This window comes from Chinchilla lanigera, unplaced genomic scaffold (assembly GCF_000276665.1).
Source record: "Chinchilla lanigera isolate Chin_1 unplaced genomic scaffold, ChiLan1.0 scaffold00040, whole genome shotgun sequence".
Taxonomy (NCBI): Eukaryota; Metazoa; Chordata; class Mammalia; order Rodentia; family Chinchillidae; genus Chinchilla; species Chinchilla lanigera.
In genome coordinates, this window is record NW_004955441.1 from 995,256 (window position 1) to 1,013,175 (window position 17,920).

General features: G+C 40.6%; 1 protein-coding gene across 1 annotated transcript in view; it reads left to right on the forward strand.

Annotated features, from left to right (window-relative positions):
• The window catches only part of Ttc27 (tetratricopeptide repeat domain 27), a 166,355-nt gene that overhangs the window by 49,637 nt on the left and 98,798 nt on the right, over positions 1-17,920 (forward strand). The window contains exon 10 of the mRNA XM_005390841.2: positions 7,953-8,066. Coding sequence (XP_005390898.1) covers positions 7,953-8,066 — 114 coding nt within the window. The remainder of the gene's footprint in view (positions 1-7,952; positions 8,067-17,920) is intronic.

Here is a 17,920-nt window from a genome sequence, read left to right on the forward strand (position 1 = left end):
CCTTGAACTCACTGTGAAGCCCAGGCTGGCCTCAAACTCGTGGCGATCCTCCTGCCTCTGTCTCCCATGTGCTGGGATTACAGGTGTGGGCCACCACACCCACCTGAGAGAACTTTTTTTAAAACAGCACACAAGTGTTACTCCCCTGTGTGGTATTTCACCTTGGTTTTATTATGCATAAAAGTGGTAGAAATTCTATTTTATATACAAGTACATGGTTGCCAATAGTGTAAACTTCTTTAGCACAGTGTCCTAGTTATGAAAGTTGGGCTAGTTGAACATAAATACTCTTAGCCTATTTCAAACCTCATTTGAAGCTTTAGCCAATATGTATAATTAAGTGAGCTAATTATTTTATGTGTGTATGTGTGTGTGTGTGTGTGTTGGGGGTGGTGGTGGTAGTGCTGGGGATTGAACCCAGGGCTTTTACACTAAGCTATGTTCCCAGCCCTGTTTTTATTTTTTATTTTGAAACAGAGAACTGCTAGGTCCTTGAGTTGCCCAGGTTGGGCTTAGACTTGAGATCTCCCTTCCTCAGCCTCCTAGCATGGATGGGATTACAGCCATGCTCTGCTACCTCTGGCCTCTGAACTGATGTGTCATCAAATTACTATACTTAATATACTCAGGGTAAAAGTGTCATTCTGGTTACGTGCAATACCAAGGGTAGATAGATTGGTAGAGATGTGAAAACACAACGGTGGTTTCCAGGGCCTGGGGACAGAGGGTAGGGAGCTTTGTTTAATGGATATAGTTTTACTTGCAAATAAAAGGGTTCTAGAGACTAGTTGTGCAACAGAGTGAATATACTTAACATTACTGAACTGTTTGCTTAATTAAGGTGGTACATTTTATCTTTTGTATTTTTACGACAATTTAAAAAAATTAAAAGATGAAAAAAAAATCGCATTTGTAATGTTAAAACCCATCAGATTCCTAGGAGTAAATTTGCCCAAAGATTTATGAATGTCTAAAATCTATAAAACATCATTAGGAGAAATTCATAAATATCTAAATAAAAGGAGGATATACTTTGTTCATAGAGGACTCAAAGTTTTAAAATTTTAAATCTCTCAAATTGTCTTCATAATTAATGTAATCTCTGATGAAATACCAGTGGTTGATTTTTTTGTTGTAATTTCGGCCACTTTTGGGGGGAACCAAAGCTGACTTTAAAATTCATACAGAAAAGCAAAGTGTTAAGAACTGTTCAGGCATTCTTGAAGCGGAACAGAGCCAGAGGCTTTATAATGTTTATGTTGCCAGTCAGCAAGATCGGTTATAAAACTGTACTGTTTGAGATAGTGGTTCTCGAATTGTGGTCCCTGGAAGCTCCGCAACATCCCCTGGGAGCCTGTTAGAAATGGGACCTCTGTGGCACTGCTCCAGACCTTCCTGGGTCAGAACCTTCGGGCTGGGGCCAAAGATGCTGTGTTTCAGCATGTGTCCTGGGCTAGTTTTAAAACTTTAGGAACATTGAATTAAGATGTTTTGACAGAAGGAAATACAAACCAATCAATGGAACAGATATTCCAGAAACAGATGCACACTACATGGTTCACCTGATTTATGACAAAGGCAGCGCTGCGGTTCAGTGGAAAGGGCAGGCTTGTCAATGAATGTACTAGATCATTTTTAAACTCCATATGGAGAACAGCCCTCTTAACCCGTATCATACTACATAAAAAATCAGTTCTAGAAAGATTTCCTATATAAAGTAAAAAGCAAATGTATAAAGCTTTTAGAACGAAAATGTAAGATACCATTAATATTTGTCAAGCATTTAGACTAGTGCCTGGCTAGCACATAATGTGTCTTTATATAAGTGTGAATGTAAACTAGTACATATATACACTCTTATATAAGAGTTAATGTAAACTAGCCACTATGGAAATTAGTGTAGAGATTCCTCAAAAAACTACAGAGAGAAATTCCATTTAAGCCAGTTACTCCTTTTCTAGGGATCTTCCTGAAAGAGTTAAGGGCATTGCATAACCATGTTTCTAGCAGCAAAATTCATAGTAGCTAAATCTTGGAAGCAGGCTATATGTCTATCAACAGATAAATGGATAAAGAAAACGTTTTATTTACACACGATGGAGTACTACTCTGCCATAAAGAAAGATAAACTTAAGTCATTCATAAAAAAATGGATCACTTTGAGACCATAATATTAAGTGAAATAAATCAGAGAAGCTTAAATATCGCATGCTTTCTCTTATATGAGAAATCCAAATTATAAATAGGAAGCAAAGAGAGATAATAGGAAGTAGGGAAATAGATCTTTCTCATGAGAAGAGGGTCAGGAGATGGAGGCGGGAACTCGGGCTTGGTGGCAGATGCCTGTAATCTCAGCACTCGGGAGGATGAGGCAGGGGGATTGCCGTGAGCTCAAGGCCAGCCTGGGCTGCATAACGAGTTCAAGGCCAACCTGAACTATGTAGTGAGACCTTGTGTCAAAAAACAAAACAAAACAAAAATAAAAACAAAGAGATGGAAGGGCAAGGGAGGGATCGGGGAAAGGGATGAAAAAAGGAGTTAATATGTATTATGTACATGTGCCGGCTCCATCAAGGCATGTAACCATTGTGTACTGCAAACATTTACTAACAAAAAATTTGAAAAATAAATGTTTTTGAAATAATAAGTAAATAATATACTGCCCTCTATATTGGCACTTTTTGTTACTATAATGAAGTACTTGAGGCTTGGTAACCTTGAAAAGAAAAGAGGTTTATTTTGGAATGTGTTTGTTCTAAGGTTAAGGGCCTACATATAATGATGACTTTCTTGCTGGCAATTTACCATGGTGGTACCGTGGCCTGAAATGGAAATGTGTGTGTGTACATGTGCTTCTAGCTTCTCTCCCTCTTCAGTGGCCACCTAGGCTTATTCATGGAGGCTCCATCCTAATGGCCATTTCTAATTCTAATCATTTCTCAAATGCCCACCTCTAAACACCATAGTCAGGTTAAGTTTCCATGCTCTTAATACTTTACAATGGAGATTAAATGTCAGCACTGAAGCCTAGGACACACTCAGACCATACCATGAACAGTTTACCCTGAGCGTCACTCAGGCAGCGTGTTTGTTTGTGTACCGACTGTCCTGAACCTCACTTGGGCAGGTGTCATTTGAACCAATCAATTCTTGTATTGAACAAATGCAATAAAATTGTTGCTTTTATATTTCCTGTTATAAAAATTAATGAGGGGCCTGGGATATAGCTCAACAGTACAGTGCCTGGCTGGCAGGCACAAGGTCCTGAGTTTGATTTCCGGCACTCTCCAAAATAATTCCCCAAATTAATGACAAAATATGCAAATTTTGGTTGTCTTGAATTTAAATAATTGGACTGGTAAGTGGTTAATGATGTTATTTCTCCTTAATTATTACAGAACTTTGGAGGTGCAGTAAACTTTGATTCTCTTTTTGTCCCATTTTTTTCTCTTTATGGATAAGACATTTTACTGCAGAGAGGTTAATTTACTTATTCAAGGGCAAGTATGTAATGGCTGGGAAGAAAGCAAGCTGGAGCAGGGAAGAATTAATCTTAATTTGTAGATTTTTACAAAGCTTCTTCAATTATGTTGGGACCTTACTCTATTATTTTTAATGCTGTAAAGCAAATAGAATTTTTTACAGCTGAAAGTAACCTTAGAGGCCTCACATCTAATCCCATCATTATATAGATGAGTAAAATAAAGTCCAAAAATGGGGAACACCTTTCCCGGTGGAGCTCATTGGTAGAGGGCCCGGACCTGTATCCAGACCTTTTTTTTAGTACAGTTTAACACTGTGCCAAATACGTTATGTGTCACAATTTAGGAGAGACTTATTTTTTAAAAAAACTTGTAAGTTATTTTAGTTGGCTTTGAAAGCATATTGTCTTGAAGAAAAATATTTTAGGTAATGTTAAGTTCTGTGCTGCCCCACAAAAGCCTATAAATTACTTGGATTATAGTAACTAAAGCATTTTATGGTAGCTATTATTTACAATACTGTGTCTTTGGGAGACTACGTTCCAGTCTTATTTAAGGAAATTATGATTTTAGGGGTGAAATTGTGATTTTTTTAAAAAGTCATGATGAATACCAGTCAGTATGAATTCACATCACTGTGTGCCCTGTTCCTTTGGAAAAGAGGACCTAGAAAAACTCCTTTTCTCTGTCCTTCCTTTATGTACCTACCGTGTGCCAGGCACTTTGTAAGGCCCTGGTGAACAGAATTGTTGGGACTTCTGATCAGAGGAGCCAGACTGGATAGTGATAGAGAACTGCTGGATAGAGATGGAGTCACTCAGATGAAGGAGTAGAAAAAGTTCTCTGACAAAGTAACATTTAAGCAGAGACCTGAAGCTCAGACAGAACCAGGTAGTAGGGTGATCATTTCTTACGTTCTAAGGTAAGTGAATTAAGAACAGTGCCTCCTATTGGGCAACTTTGTAGACTGCGGCTTGTGTTCTGACCAGTAGGGTTGCCCTGCTGCTTAGACAGGTGTGTCAGTCAATCTTGAGTGTCAGTTTGACTGGATTAGGAGAGGTGATTGGTTCGTGGGTGCCCTGGACTAGTCAGGGGGTTAATCCACTGCTGTTGATAGCTGAATGTGCTTTGAGGAGGTGGGGCCGGGTAGGAGGAGGTGGTCACCGGGACATGCGCCTTTGGAGGGTGGATCTCTCTATGGTGCTCCGCGCCTTTGCTCTGTTTCCCAGCTGCCATGAAGTGAGCAACTTTGCTCCGCCATGCCCTTCCTGCATGACGTTTCTGCCTTGGAGCAGCCAGCCATGGACTGAGACCTCTAAAACTGTGAGCTGAAATAAGCCTCTCCTCCATTAAGTTGTGGGTGAAAAGTACTTTTGTCTCAGCAGAAAGATGATCAAGACAGCAGGTTAGATTGATGTTTTTCCCACTGGATTGTTTGCTGAAGTATTGGGCTGAAAGTTTTTTAAAATACGATTTTCTTCTTTTTTTTTGGTTTTTCTCCGGTATCAGGAACCGAACTCACGACCTTGCGCTTGCCAGGCAGGCGCTTTGCCGCTGAGCTAAATCCCCAGCCCCACGATTTTCTTCATAAGTCAGGAGAGCATGTATAAAACTCCTGTTCAGTTTTCTTTTTCATTATCTAATGTTCCTTGTTAGGATTTATTCTTACCTCATGGCAGCAGTGTTTTGTGTAATGTACTAAATATAGCCTATCTGCTTCCTTTCAGAAAGACTTTCTCAAGTCTGTCTCCTAGCCAACAGATATAAGATATGGTACATTCTTCCATGATGTCATTATCCACTCAGTTCCCTTCTTGCAAGTTTTTCAGATGTCCGTGAGACTGCATTTTACCTTCAGTGTTCAGTGACGAAGTTTCGCCTGACATTCATGGGAAAGTATCAGGCAAACCTCTTGTTTTCAAGCCAATGTAGAGAACAGTTTGACTTTATTGTTGTTTTCTGAGGAGACCGTTTCATGCTTTCAGTGTGCAAATGTGTCGGACAACCTTTTCTCCTTTTCGTTTTCCTGTGCTGAGTAGCCCAGGGCCCTATGAATGCTGGGCCAGTGCTCCGCCACTGAGCTGCAGTCCTGCCTAAGGGATAATCTGCTGAGCACCGGACTTTGATGGCATGTGCCTCGAGCCAGCCCGTGCCCTGCACTGCTCTCTTGGCAGAACATGGGTCAGCTGGGAGGCGAGCGCCGTTGCCTGCCCACTGTGGGCTGAGAGAGAACACTGTAGGAAGAGGAAACGTTGCCGTGGAGGGAGGTGAGACTCGGAGGCTCCAGGAGCTTGCCGAGGCCGCACAGCTAACTGGGGGAGCTGGGACTCCCTTCGGCTGCCTGGAGACTTCCCACTGTCGTGAGTGCTGCTGCCCAATGCGCTCCCCCTGCTGACGGGTGACCCCACGGAGGGTGAAAAGACTGGGGCGCCGCTCCCTGTGGATGGGTTTGCAGATTTACCTGAGAAAGATTCCTGCCTTTGGAAGTTCCTGAGATGACATTTTATAAATAAATATTCTGCAAGATAGTATTTTTTTTTTTTTTTGGTTTTTCTCTGGTACCGGGAACCGAACTCACGACCTTGCGCTTGCCAGGCAGGCGCTTTTGCCGCTGAGCTAAATCCCCAGCCCCTGCAAGATAGTATTGTACATACTAAAAAACAATATTTCAAGGATAGAAAAATATTTTAATTTTCAGTTAGGTTAGAGAAATAAATAGTTTAATAAGACACATTAGAATGTAAGTTCTGTGAAACCAGGGACCTCTGTCTTGCTTACTGCTTTATCCGTGGAGTCTAGAGCCCAGCTGCAGTAAGTTCTCATTCTTTAGTTTCCCTCCTGTGTTGATTCTTTGCATACTCTTCCACTATCTCCAGGGGTCTTTCCTGTGTCTTACATTATTCTGTTGTCTTATTTCTTCTGAGTCCTATCATCCATTTCTAAGAGATAAGCGTATCTTCTTTTTTTCTTTTTTAAGTTTTTGAGACAGGATCTCACCATGTAGTTGAGGCTGGTCTGGAACTCACAATGTAGGCTATGCTGGCCTCAAACTTGCTGTGATCCTCCTGCCTCACCCTTCCAGGTACTGGGATGACAGGTGTGTAGCACCAGGCGTGGATAAGCGTATCTTAACTTAGCCATTTAAATGAGCATTAATTTTGTTTGGAAAAGCATCCTAAAATAATGTAAAGGTGTTGTTCTGGGGCTAGGAGACCAGTGTCAGTACCAGCTTTTGCTGTTACCGAAGGCATGATATTCAGGAAATGGTTTTAACTTTGGTGTTTCATTGTGAAAGGGGTTGGTCTAGATTAGGATTAAAAACTCAAATATTTACAGGGGCCAGACAGCAACACGAATGAATGAGGTGGACTGGGCATCATATAGTAAGGAGTTGTAGAGATTTTGATACAGTTTATGCTCTGTTAAAGGACTTCTTGCTAACCTTTAATGAGAATTTGGAGTTATGAATGGATATGTCTAATGACAAGGACTTGTGTTATTTTAGCCTGGTAGTTCTTAAACTTGGCTACACTTGACAATTACCTGAGGAATGTTTTTTAAAGCACCGATACTTAGATCTGCTCTCAGAGATAGGATTTGCTTCAAAAATTACCAAAGCTTCCCAGGTGTTTTTAATGAGCAGCTAGGTTTTTAAATGATTGATTGGACTCTTGATTAGGATATTTTCCACACCTGTCTTTTAGAAACAAGCAAACACTTGTTTAGTAACAGGCAACACACAATGATCAAGGATGGCCTCAGCTCTCAGACAAATAAGTGAGTCTTTTTCTCCGTTATGTGAGCTTTAATGAAAGTTATTACTGGGACTGACCACTGGGGAACAATATTAGATTCCAAGTCACACCTTAAGACAGAGCTTAAGTTGTGTTCCTTATACCGAGTTGTCCCTGTTTATCACAATACATTTTGTTTTGCCTCAAACTGTCACCTTCATGTCCCATGACATCTGTGATGCTATTTAATGACTTCCCCCATGTTTTCTGAATTGATGGCAGTCATAGCTGCTGAGGGGTTAGGTTTCAGTATGTGCATATTCAAAGTTTTCTTCTAAGCTGGTCTTTTGTTCTTTATTTCTATTTATTTATTTATTTTGGTATTGGGAGTCAAATTCAAGACCTCATGCTTGCCAGGCAGGTGCTGTGCCACTGAGCTATATCCCCGGCCTGCCAGTCTTTCTTTAAATGCCCTTTCTTGGAAAGCATTTAAACTAAAATTGGAGACTTCTTACCTCTAATGAAGACCAGGAACCAACATTTTTGGTGTGTTTTAGAGTAAGTTTTTATGTGCATTGAAAAAAAGAACTTTTTGCCTTTGTTTGCTTAGATCATCAAATCTGCATTCGGTTGATCCTGATATTTTTGGCAGAATTAATTTTTTGCTATTCAGAATAAGATTTCTAGCTTATCCCTTCCTTTTGTGATCTTCTTCCTCCCTCCCTCCTTCCATCAGTGTTTGCTTTCACAACCGAAGTTCTGGGCCATTCAGACGTCAGCCTTGATCCTCCGGACAAAACTTGAGCGAGGAAGCACACGGCGAGTGGAACGGGCGATGAGGCAGACACAGGTAGGAATTCATGTGGCAGTTTCATTATCCTTCCAAATGTATATTGTGTGAACACATCTGCGTGGGATAAATGAAGGAATCGGATGGCGTATGTTTTACTCAAGCACTGATGGGATGTACAGAATAGGTTCTGGAGTTAGACTGCCTCTAAACCTCAGCTTTGTTGCTCTGAAGTTCTGAGACCACAGTATTAACCTTTGGTAAGCCTCATTTTTATCATCTGTAGGAAAAGGTAATAATTGTAGCACTGACAAGTTTATGGAGAGCCTTAAAAGAGGTAATGTTGGAGTTAAAAAATATGCAGTGTCAAAAATTTCGTTGGTCATCTGGGCGTGGTGGTACATACCTATAATCCCAGCACTTGGGAGGCTGAGGAAGGAGGATTGCTAAGTGTTCAAGGCCGAGTTGGACTACATAGTGAGAGCCTGTGTGGGAGGGAAAAAGAAATTAGTTTGTTTAAGGAAGTAAAATACATCTTCTAATACAAAAACATTTACTGATGACCTGTGCACTTCTAAAATTGATCCATAGTCATCATTCTCTATTTAATATCACTTTATTCCGAATGTGTAAGCTGCATTTAGTCTCTTTCGTGCATTGTCTGATAAACCACCCAAAGCACAAATTTATTACCAAGAAAAATAGAAAATCTTGCAATGTGTTTTGGATTTCATAAAGCCGATGTCTTGGCTTCATGAAGCCAATTTGTATTGTGGTAAAATACTTGAGGCTAGGTAACTTGTAAAGGATAGAAATTCATTTTGCACAGTTCTGGAGGTTAGGAAGTCAAGATCAAGGCAGGTTCTTGGCTGGTTCAGGCTGCCCCTTGTAGATGGTGCTGTGTAATTGTCCACACACAGCAGAAGGGGGAACCCATTTTCACAGCCCTTTTTTTTCTTTTTCTTTTGTCTTTTTGAGACAAGGTCTCACTATGTAGTTCAGGCTGGTCTTGAACTCACTTTGTAGCCCAGGCTGGCCTCAAATTTGCAACGTTCCTCCTGCCTCAGCCTCTTGATTGCTGGGATTATAGGTGTGCGCCACCACGCCCGCTACAAGCCCTTTTGTAAAGACATTCGTAATTCCATTCATGAGGGCTGTATTTTCATGACCTAATCCTTTTAATACTTTCACATGGTCATTGACTTTCAATGTAAGAATTTGGGGGGGACACATTCAGACCTTAATGGTCAATGAAAATGATGTTATTTAAAATTTATTTTTTGAAACGTTTTCAGACCTTTGTGAAAGTTTTGTGAGGGCAATACAGAAGCTCCCATATTGCCTTCACCATCAGCGTCCTAATAATGTCGCTTTTGTGTCTCAAGGATCCAACCACAGAATTTAGCTGCCTTGTTCTTTCAGTCTCCTTCAATTTGGAACAGTTTTGTAATCATTGTTGACCTCTGTGGGTTTGGTGTTTTTGAAGATGAGTGACTTTTATTTTGTAGACTGCCCTTCAGTTTGAATTTATCTGGTGTTTCCTTGTGGATGGATGCAGATTTTACCGTTCCGACAGTAACATTGCAGAAATGAGTTCGTAGCTGAATGTGCTGAATGTGCTGAATGTGCTGAGGTGGGGCCTGGTTGGAAATGCATCTCTGGGGGTGTGACCTGGCAGGGTGTGTTCTTTTTTTTCTATTTTATTATATTTTATTAATACATATTCTCAGGGCATAATGATTACATTCCTCGTGGGGAGTTGGTGCATAATACATTTTAATAATTTTTTTTTTTTTCAATCCTTGGAAGGGTGGATTGCTGTCCCTGTCTCTTGCTTTGTTTCTCTGCTTCCTGGCTGCCGGGGTTGAGCAACTTTCCCATTGCTTTGCCTGATGTAATCCTGTTTTTGCCTTGTGAGCCACAATGAACCTTTCCTTTCAGTTGTAGGTGTTGAGTATTTTGTCCCAGTGATGGTAAAGTGGCTAAGGCACTTCCCCTGAGTGTGAGCTGGACTCAGATGCCTTCCACATTAAAGCATATGGAAGGGGAAAGGTGGTAAATTGACAGAGGAAAAAACTGGTAAACACTGCCTTGACCTAGTGCCTCAAGGTTTAACATCCTCAGCACTTACTCTGTCGATACTGTGAGCCTCCTGATAGGAGATGGTGAGAAGAGCATCGCAGCACCATTCTTCTCCAAACCCGTAGCCCTGTCTAATTATGAGAAAACATTAGGGAAAACCCAATTGAGAGAGATCCTACAAAAATACTGACTGCTCTGTCCAAAACTGGGAAGGTCATGGAAAACAAGGGCTAGGAAACTGTCACAGATGGGAGACACTAAGGTACGATGACTAAATGCAGTGTGGTATCCTTGATTGGATCCTGGAACAGAAAAAAGAACATGAGTGGAAAAACTGGTGAGATCCAGATAAAAATCTATAGTTTAATTAATAGTCACACACCAGTGTACATTTCTTAGTGTTAGAAAATGTGGCATGAATAGATACTGTGTTAAGATTAGGATAAGAAAAAAAAATTAAGCATTAACTGTTCTTTTCAGTAAACCAGTAGAAATCAGCAGTACAATTATCACAGCTATTTTTGTATATACTTACATATTTTTTCCCTTCTTCCTTTTTCTCCTTTCCCTCATCCCAGTTGTTCCTTCCCTTTGAGCAGTTTCTTTCCATTTCACATCTATTGTACCTTTCAGATTTTATTTACTCTGTTAGGTTCTTACACTAGGGAGACAATGTGATGTTTACATATGTAGGTTTGATTTATTTTACTTATGAGTTTGGTCTCTAGTGCATCTTTAACAAAACATTAGGATAAGATGGGTGAAAAGTGTGTAGGAATTCTTTTTAAAATTTTTGTAAATCTAAAATTACTCAAAAGTAAAGTTTGCCCTCAAAAAAAAGAGAAAGAAAAGTAAATAAATATATAGAGAAAAGTAAATTGTGTGGAAATATGTATCCTGGCCAGTGCCTAGGTTGCCTTGGTCCTTGTTTGTTCCCCAGTTATACAGCCCGCACCTGAGCAGCATCTCGGAGATGAAGATAGGCTTCAGTGCATCTCTTGGGTCCGTGGGCAAAAGTGTGTACCCACGTGGTGATGCTCTTAGTGTGGCTCATTCTGCCACTGCTGCAGCGGATGGGGTTCTCGAGGTCTCATGCCCAACACTGTGAACACGCTCTGCCTCCAGGGAGCCAAATGAGCACACTGGGGACCCGCCTTTATTGCAGCCATTGCCTCAGCAGGGGTCAAGTCCAGATGCCATTGTGCTACAGCTTGCATGGTACAGGGTCCCAAATATCCCAGTGCCTTGTGGAGCCAAAGTACCACAGCAGAAAGTAGGCCTCCGAGAGTGGCTACCCTTGTCAAGGTGTGAGCTAAGCCATTTCCTGGCAAGAGGAAGGGCTTATATCCTGAACCTAACCCTAATCCTAACTTTAACCCTATCCCTAACCAACCCTGCACAGTTAATGTCTTGACCACGATCCTGTAAGTCTCACCGTAGGTTGACACTCCACAAGGGACAGTGCCCTATCCGCCAGTCCTGAGCTGCCCAAACCAGCACTCAGTGCATTAACCCCCTAAAGGTGTCTCAACTGTCCATACAAACATGTAGGGGGCCTTCTTCACGCATCACAAGTAGCCATACTGCTCACAACTTTGCCCATTGGCTTGACCTGCCTGTTCAGTTTCAAACCAGAGGACTTCCGTGCTGGGCTGGACAGCAACTGCTGTCCGTTGTGGGACTGTGCCACAGCTAGACCCATCAGGATACCACATGTCAGCCGGAGGTCCCTCTTTCCCTCTGCAAAGGGACTAAGGGTCATGTCCTTTGAATCCTGTACAGGTTCCTGGGCCATGCATGTCATGCGTCCCCAAACCATTGCCAGTTTGGCTGCCAATGGGCTAGTTGAGAAAAAGGCCCGCTGTTGGAGGTACATCCCCCAGTGTGTGAGAGTGGAGTTCTGTGCCACTCCACTCCTGGAACGGGCTGTCAGTGTCTGTACCCAGCCCTCTATTGGGTATTTGCCTGCACTTGTACTGTCTGTTGTCCTGTGATGCTTTCAGAGCCATGTGGAATAGTATACACTGCTGCCATCTGTTTGTCAGTCAGGGAATACTGGCTCTCGGCTCCCTTCCACGACTGGACCAAAACCCAACAGGGCTCTTCTACTTCCCCTGCGTCAGCCATAGGCCTCAGCCAAAGCCATCACCCTGCACACTGATGGTTAGTATAAATCGCAGGGTAGAGCCAACAACTCATAAGGCCTGTACCTGTGCACAGCCCTCTTTGAGTCCTGGAAAGCAGCTTCTGCTGCATGTTGTTATCACCTGTTTACATTCTTACCTGCTGGCCTCACTGGCACATGCGTAGTTGTCCCCTGCTAAGTCATGGTTATATAACTGTGCCCTGTTGAACACTTGTGCCAACAATGGGGTCATGTCCTCAAAGCTGTCCTGAAGCATCCTTATGTGCCCTGAGGTTTGACCGAGTCTTACCAGTTCTCCACCTCATGTTAGATATAACTAGGTACAGGCAGCAGTGTCAGGTAGCAGGGAAAAGTACAAGTTGATTTAAAAAGGGAATGTACAAGCCAGGTGTGGTAGTGCACACCTATAATCCCAGTACTCTGGAAGGCTGAGGCAGGGGATTATAAATTCCATTCCAGCCTGGGAAGTTTAGTGAAACCTTGTCTTATAAATAAAAAATAGCAATAAGGGTGTAGCTCAGTGCAGAGGCCCTTGGTTCAACTCCCAGTACAACAAAAAGAAATGAAAACAAAAGAAAGCTCATGTGCAGGAAATAGGAGCCCCTTCAGTTTAGTTCACGTCAGTTTGGTTCGTGCTGGAGAGTAGTGGGAGAGAACATTGGAAAGGCTGACTCCTTTCTTTCTGGAGGCTACTTTTATATAGAGGTGAAGATGCTGAATTTTCTCTTTTCAGTTAAAGAAACTATGGACAAGATGATAAAGTCATAAGTGTGGAGACAGTCTGAGCACTGTGTAGCATGTGTTAGTGACAGGGGCCTAATTAGGAGGCTACAGTAACAGGTCTACTGGAGAAAATGCACTACAGATAGAAAGGAAAGCAGCTTTAATAGATGTTTTACTTAGTTCATGTTGTAATTTTTTTCCTTTGGCTTAATTTAGATGAGTCATTTAATTTGAAATTAAAATTTAAGGGAAAGGTAGTAAAACTTATAAAACTCTTTTTGGCTTTTAAATGGAAATGTCTTCATATCAATATGTAATACAATAAGCATTGTTAATTCCCTGCGACTCTGTTTGTAACTCTGTAATGTCTGTACTGATCCTTTTCTGTTTTGTAAAACGTTGTCGATCTGTTAGTATTTTCCTCCTTTTATTTCTAAAATTAAAAAAAAAAAAATGGAAATGTCTTCGGAAAAGGGTGTTTCAAATAAGATTATTTTTCAAAAATGGATAGAAATTAGGAAACTAACTTGAGTACTTATAGAAAAGTGTTCAAACATCTTTTTTTGCCAATATTTCAGCCTGCTTAATTAATGCAAATAATACTAGACTACATTCACTTATTAATAAAGGACATATTATCCTAGAAATGATTCACTTTTATCTCTCCATTAATTTTAGCACATAAAACAACCAGGTATCTTTTCTATGTTTATAAGTGTTAATATCTTTTCAATTTGGTAGTAAATTTCACTTTCTATATCAGCTAACAGTAGTGTGCTTTTGAGTGGAGAGCATGGATTCAAAAGAAGGGTCAAATGCCTGTTGTAGCACTTTGCCTGCCCCTTGGCCTTCTTAGATTTGGGAGTCCCCCCGTCTTATCATGTATATGCTGCACTATCAAGAGTTGTACAGTGTAGCTGTTTAGTTGTGGCACAGAATTATAGAGGGAATTGTTATTTCTGCCTCTCTAGCCTGGTACCTCAGAAAAAATTTTCCACTTCTTCAACCCAGAAGTTTTGAAATTAGCCAGATCATGGGACAGAGTGAATGCAGAATTTGTCTAATTTTCTGTCATTGTTGAGCCACTTAGCTCATAACCTGAAATTTTGCCAGTTCCTCTGATTCAGAGTTTGATACTGCTGTTTGTTAAAGTTACAGCATCCCTGAAGAATAAGGAAAAGGATTTAAAATTTTATATGTATAATGTTTTTCTTAAAAATCTGTTTTAGTTTATGTAGAAAACTGTTTCTTTCCAGACTCTGTAAAGTGATACAATAATAAACTGTTAAAACTGTGAATGGAGCTATCGAGGCCCTTAGGAAAAAGCTTATTCTTATCTTACTCGTGTTGAAGAAATGCAGGTATAGTGAAGTCAGGTGACTTTCCCTAATTTGACCAATTAATGGCAGTCTGGACTATAACTTACAATTAGTTACATTAAAAACTCCAATAGCAGATCCTCACATATAGCAGATTGGGGGGAATTTCTAAGTGAGATGTGCTGACCTTGAAAAGAAAATGTTTTATCATACTTGATTGGTAAAAAAAAAAAAGATTATAAACTCCACAGAGATGAAGGAATTTCAGGTTGGGGACAATCTGTTAAAAACTCAATGAAAGAGTTCTTTAGGTATTACATGTTCAAAGTTGTGATGAGTGATGAAAATAGTATTGTGGAGATCCTGTTTATTGTAATGACTATGAGTCATAAACTGAATGAATTAAAGTGAAATTATGTTCTTCAGGAACCATTTATTTTATACTTTTTACTAGTAATGTATAGTTTTTTTCTATTGTCATTTAGCCTTCCTTTCCCTGTCTGATCCAAGTCCATATAATCAACATTTTCTTTATCAAGAGATCACATCTTTTTCTTCTTGTGACTGTGATGAAAGTAGTACGTGGTAAAAGTAGTATTATATATATATTCCAAGTAAAAGCAAATTAATTGATGCCACATTAATTCAAAGAGGCCATCTCCTTTATGGCCAACACCCTACCCCTAGAATGGTATAAGTCAAATTTGTCATTGTCTTCTAGCTTTTATATTATCTGATTTAACCTAGTGTAGATAAACACAGTTGAGTTATTAGAGATTTGTGTTAGATTTATGTTCATTATTAAAATACTCTTGCTGATGAACTTTTAATTAGTTATCTCTTAAACCTGTTAAATTAAATTGTGAAGATCTGACCCTATCCAAATGATTGTCTCTCTAAAGATGACTGCCCAGCAGGGGTGCTTTCCTTCACCCTTGAATTTCTGATTAGTGTAGTTGCTTGTATGATTTTGAGGAATATGACTCTTTAAAAAATCTTGTTTAATTATGAAGAGAGATTGATGCCAATGCGAAGATTATTGTTTTTGTGTGGGCTGACACCCCACCTCCTTATTAGGGATTAAACCCAGAACCTTAGCACTGAGACCTTTAGCACTAGCCCAGCACTTTTTTTCCGTTTATATTTTGAGGTAGAGCTCTCACTAAATTGCCCAGGCTATGCTTTTGCAGTTCTTTTGCCTCCACCCCTCAGAGTGCTAGTATTGATGTTTTCTCTTAAATTGGCCATTATAGTTGGGGACCACAAATTCATAATGGCTAGTTTTACATACTTCCTTAGGGATGAATGGAGGCTTGGGATTTTTGGTATCACTCTTTTGACAATCACCAGTGTAAACATACCAGAATAATATATTTAACAGTGTTTATTGGGGTGTCTCCCATAGGGCTATGGGAACCACTGGGGCCCCATTAACAAAGGCTGGAATAAGATTTTCTGAGGCAAGACGTTCTGGAGAGAAATCATGATAAGAGCCAGTCCCCTGGGGGCTGGGGCTGTGCCTATTTTTAAATATATGCTGTCATTTAAAGCTCTTACTAAACTCATACGATTCCCTAGGAATGTTTAGTTCTATTAATGAGCTTATCTGTGCTCTAAAAACCAGCCAGTCTGCCTGTGGTGTAAAGACCAATCAGCATCATTCTCGAAGGGAGAGAGAAACAGTTAATCTCTAGATCTGCTTAAGAACTAAAAGGCAGATAAACTTGAACTAAAATTTATACATCTACTTTCTGAGAGCTTCAGGATTAAATCTAGATCAGATTTTTAGAATATGGTCCAGAAATAAGGGAAGGTCAGTTTCATTCAGGACAGGTCCCAGGGAGGGGAAACTCACCATTCTGGAAACTTGGTCCTGAAATTCAGCCACAGAGGTGAGGATTGCCTTGGTCTGAACCCTATTGTAAATTGTGTTATTTTTCAGGGGCAGGGCAGTGGAGCAGGGACAGAAGAGTGACTCCCTGTAAGAACTAAATCCTAACGATCTCAGGTGCAGAAAAAGAGCTTTCCTGATGTGGATCTCCAATCCTTAGCAGAACATCCCTCTAGAGACAGAAGTTATGATGGACACCAACTGTATGGCCACACAGAAATGAAACCAGTAATCAAAGGACCTAAATGGTTGCTTTTTAACCCTTTGAAAGAGAGTGAGAGAGAAAATAGAAGTGTTCCACTTATGTTATTTAGGACTTACTTTCTAATAAATGATCTATCCCAGCACTCTGGGAGGCTGAGGATACAAGCACTTTGGAAGGTTGGCACAGGAGGACTGCAAGCTTGAGCTCAGCCTGGTCAACTTAATAAGATCCTACCTCAACACTTTAAAAAGGGACTAAGAATGTGGGTTAGGGCAAAGTTCCTAGTATAAATAAATTAGTAAATATTACAATTTGAGCTAATGATCAAAACTAGTGATACAGAAGAAAAAGTAGAGGAAGTCTGCAAAACATCAAGCAAAAAGACCAAGAAATATAAAGCTTGGGGGAAGGAGTAAGAGTCATAGAAGACAGATCCAGGAAGTTTCACATAGGTCTACTATAATTCCATCTGCAGAAGTGAATTGCGGAAAGAAATTATTTAATGAATGAGGGCAGAAGTAAAAGTAAAGAAAGGCAGAGTACACAGTGCTAGTTAGCAGTATCACCAAAATATTCCAAAAAATAATTAAGTACAATCCTCGGTTTCCAGAGGCAGGAACTTTGGATGTTTAAAATCGGGACAAGGTGAAAAAAAAAATTAAAGAGATTCATGGCAAAGGAGAAACTGTTTCTCCTGAGACCTTCTCAGCGTGGAGCTTGTAAAATCTGTTTTAGATCTGTTAAGTACTAATACCCCCAAAGTTCCTGTTTCGGAACAGGACAAGGGAGAAAAATATAAAGAAAAGGAAAAACCACCCACTGTGCCACTGGGGGAGACCCAGAGCCAGGTAAAAGTTTTAGAGCAACTCCTCAGCCTGTGACTCCAGACTATTTAAAGGTAAAACGTTCAGAACCTTGTATGTCTGCATAACAACAGGCACTTAAAAAGGCAGCTGTGCAAGGAGATGTTCTTGAACATCTCCCAGTGGTGGTTCAGCAAATACGATGTACTAATGAGGCTTATGGAGAGACGCTTTCTTGGCTTGAGCCACCAAATTTTCAGAGACTGATGCGATGTGCCCAAGATGGCAGCGTTGTCTTGGAGGCGGGCAGGGCGGTGACGGAGGTGGCAGTGGCCGCACAGGACCTGTGCCAGAGGGAATGAGGCGTTCCATGATGCTTTGAAGCCAGCTGACCACAGACGAAAACTGTGAGCCAAAAGAAGCCCCTCATCCTTTAAGTTACGTATGTCCCATATTTTGCCTCAGCAAAATACAATGCAAGAGGATTCCTCCCCATGGAGTACGTTGTCTGAAGTTCCCCTTGGCATTGTCACAGAGTTAAAAGATAGTTTATGCCTACTTGCCATCTCACAACTCCTAGCCAAGTACAGATCCCAAAGTATGTTTCCCTCAGCAGACCCAGGCTTCTGATCCGTCGTAGCTCTACTCCAAGTTTTATGAGAGAAGATGTTGTAAAGTTCATTTCTCTTAGCTTGTGTACTCTATGGCACACATGTTTTATTTATTTTTTTTCTTTAAGACAAAA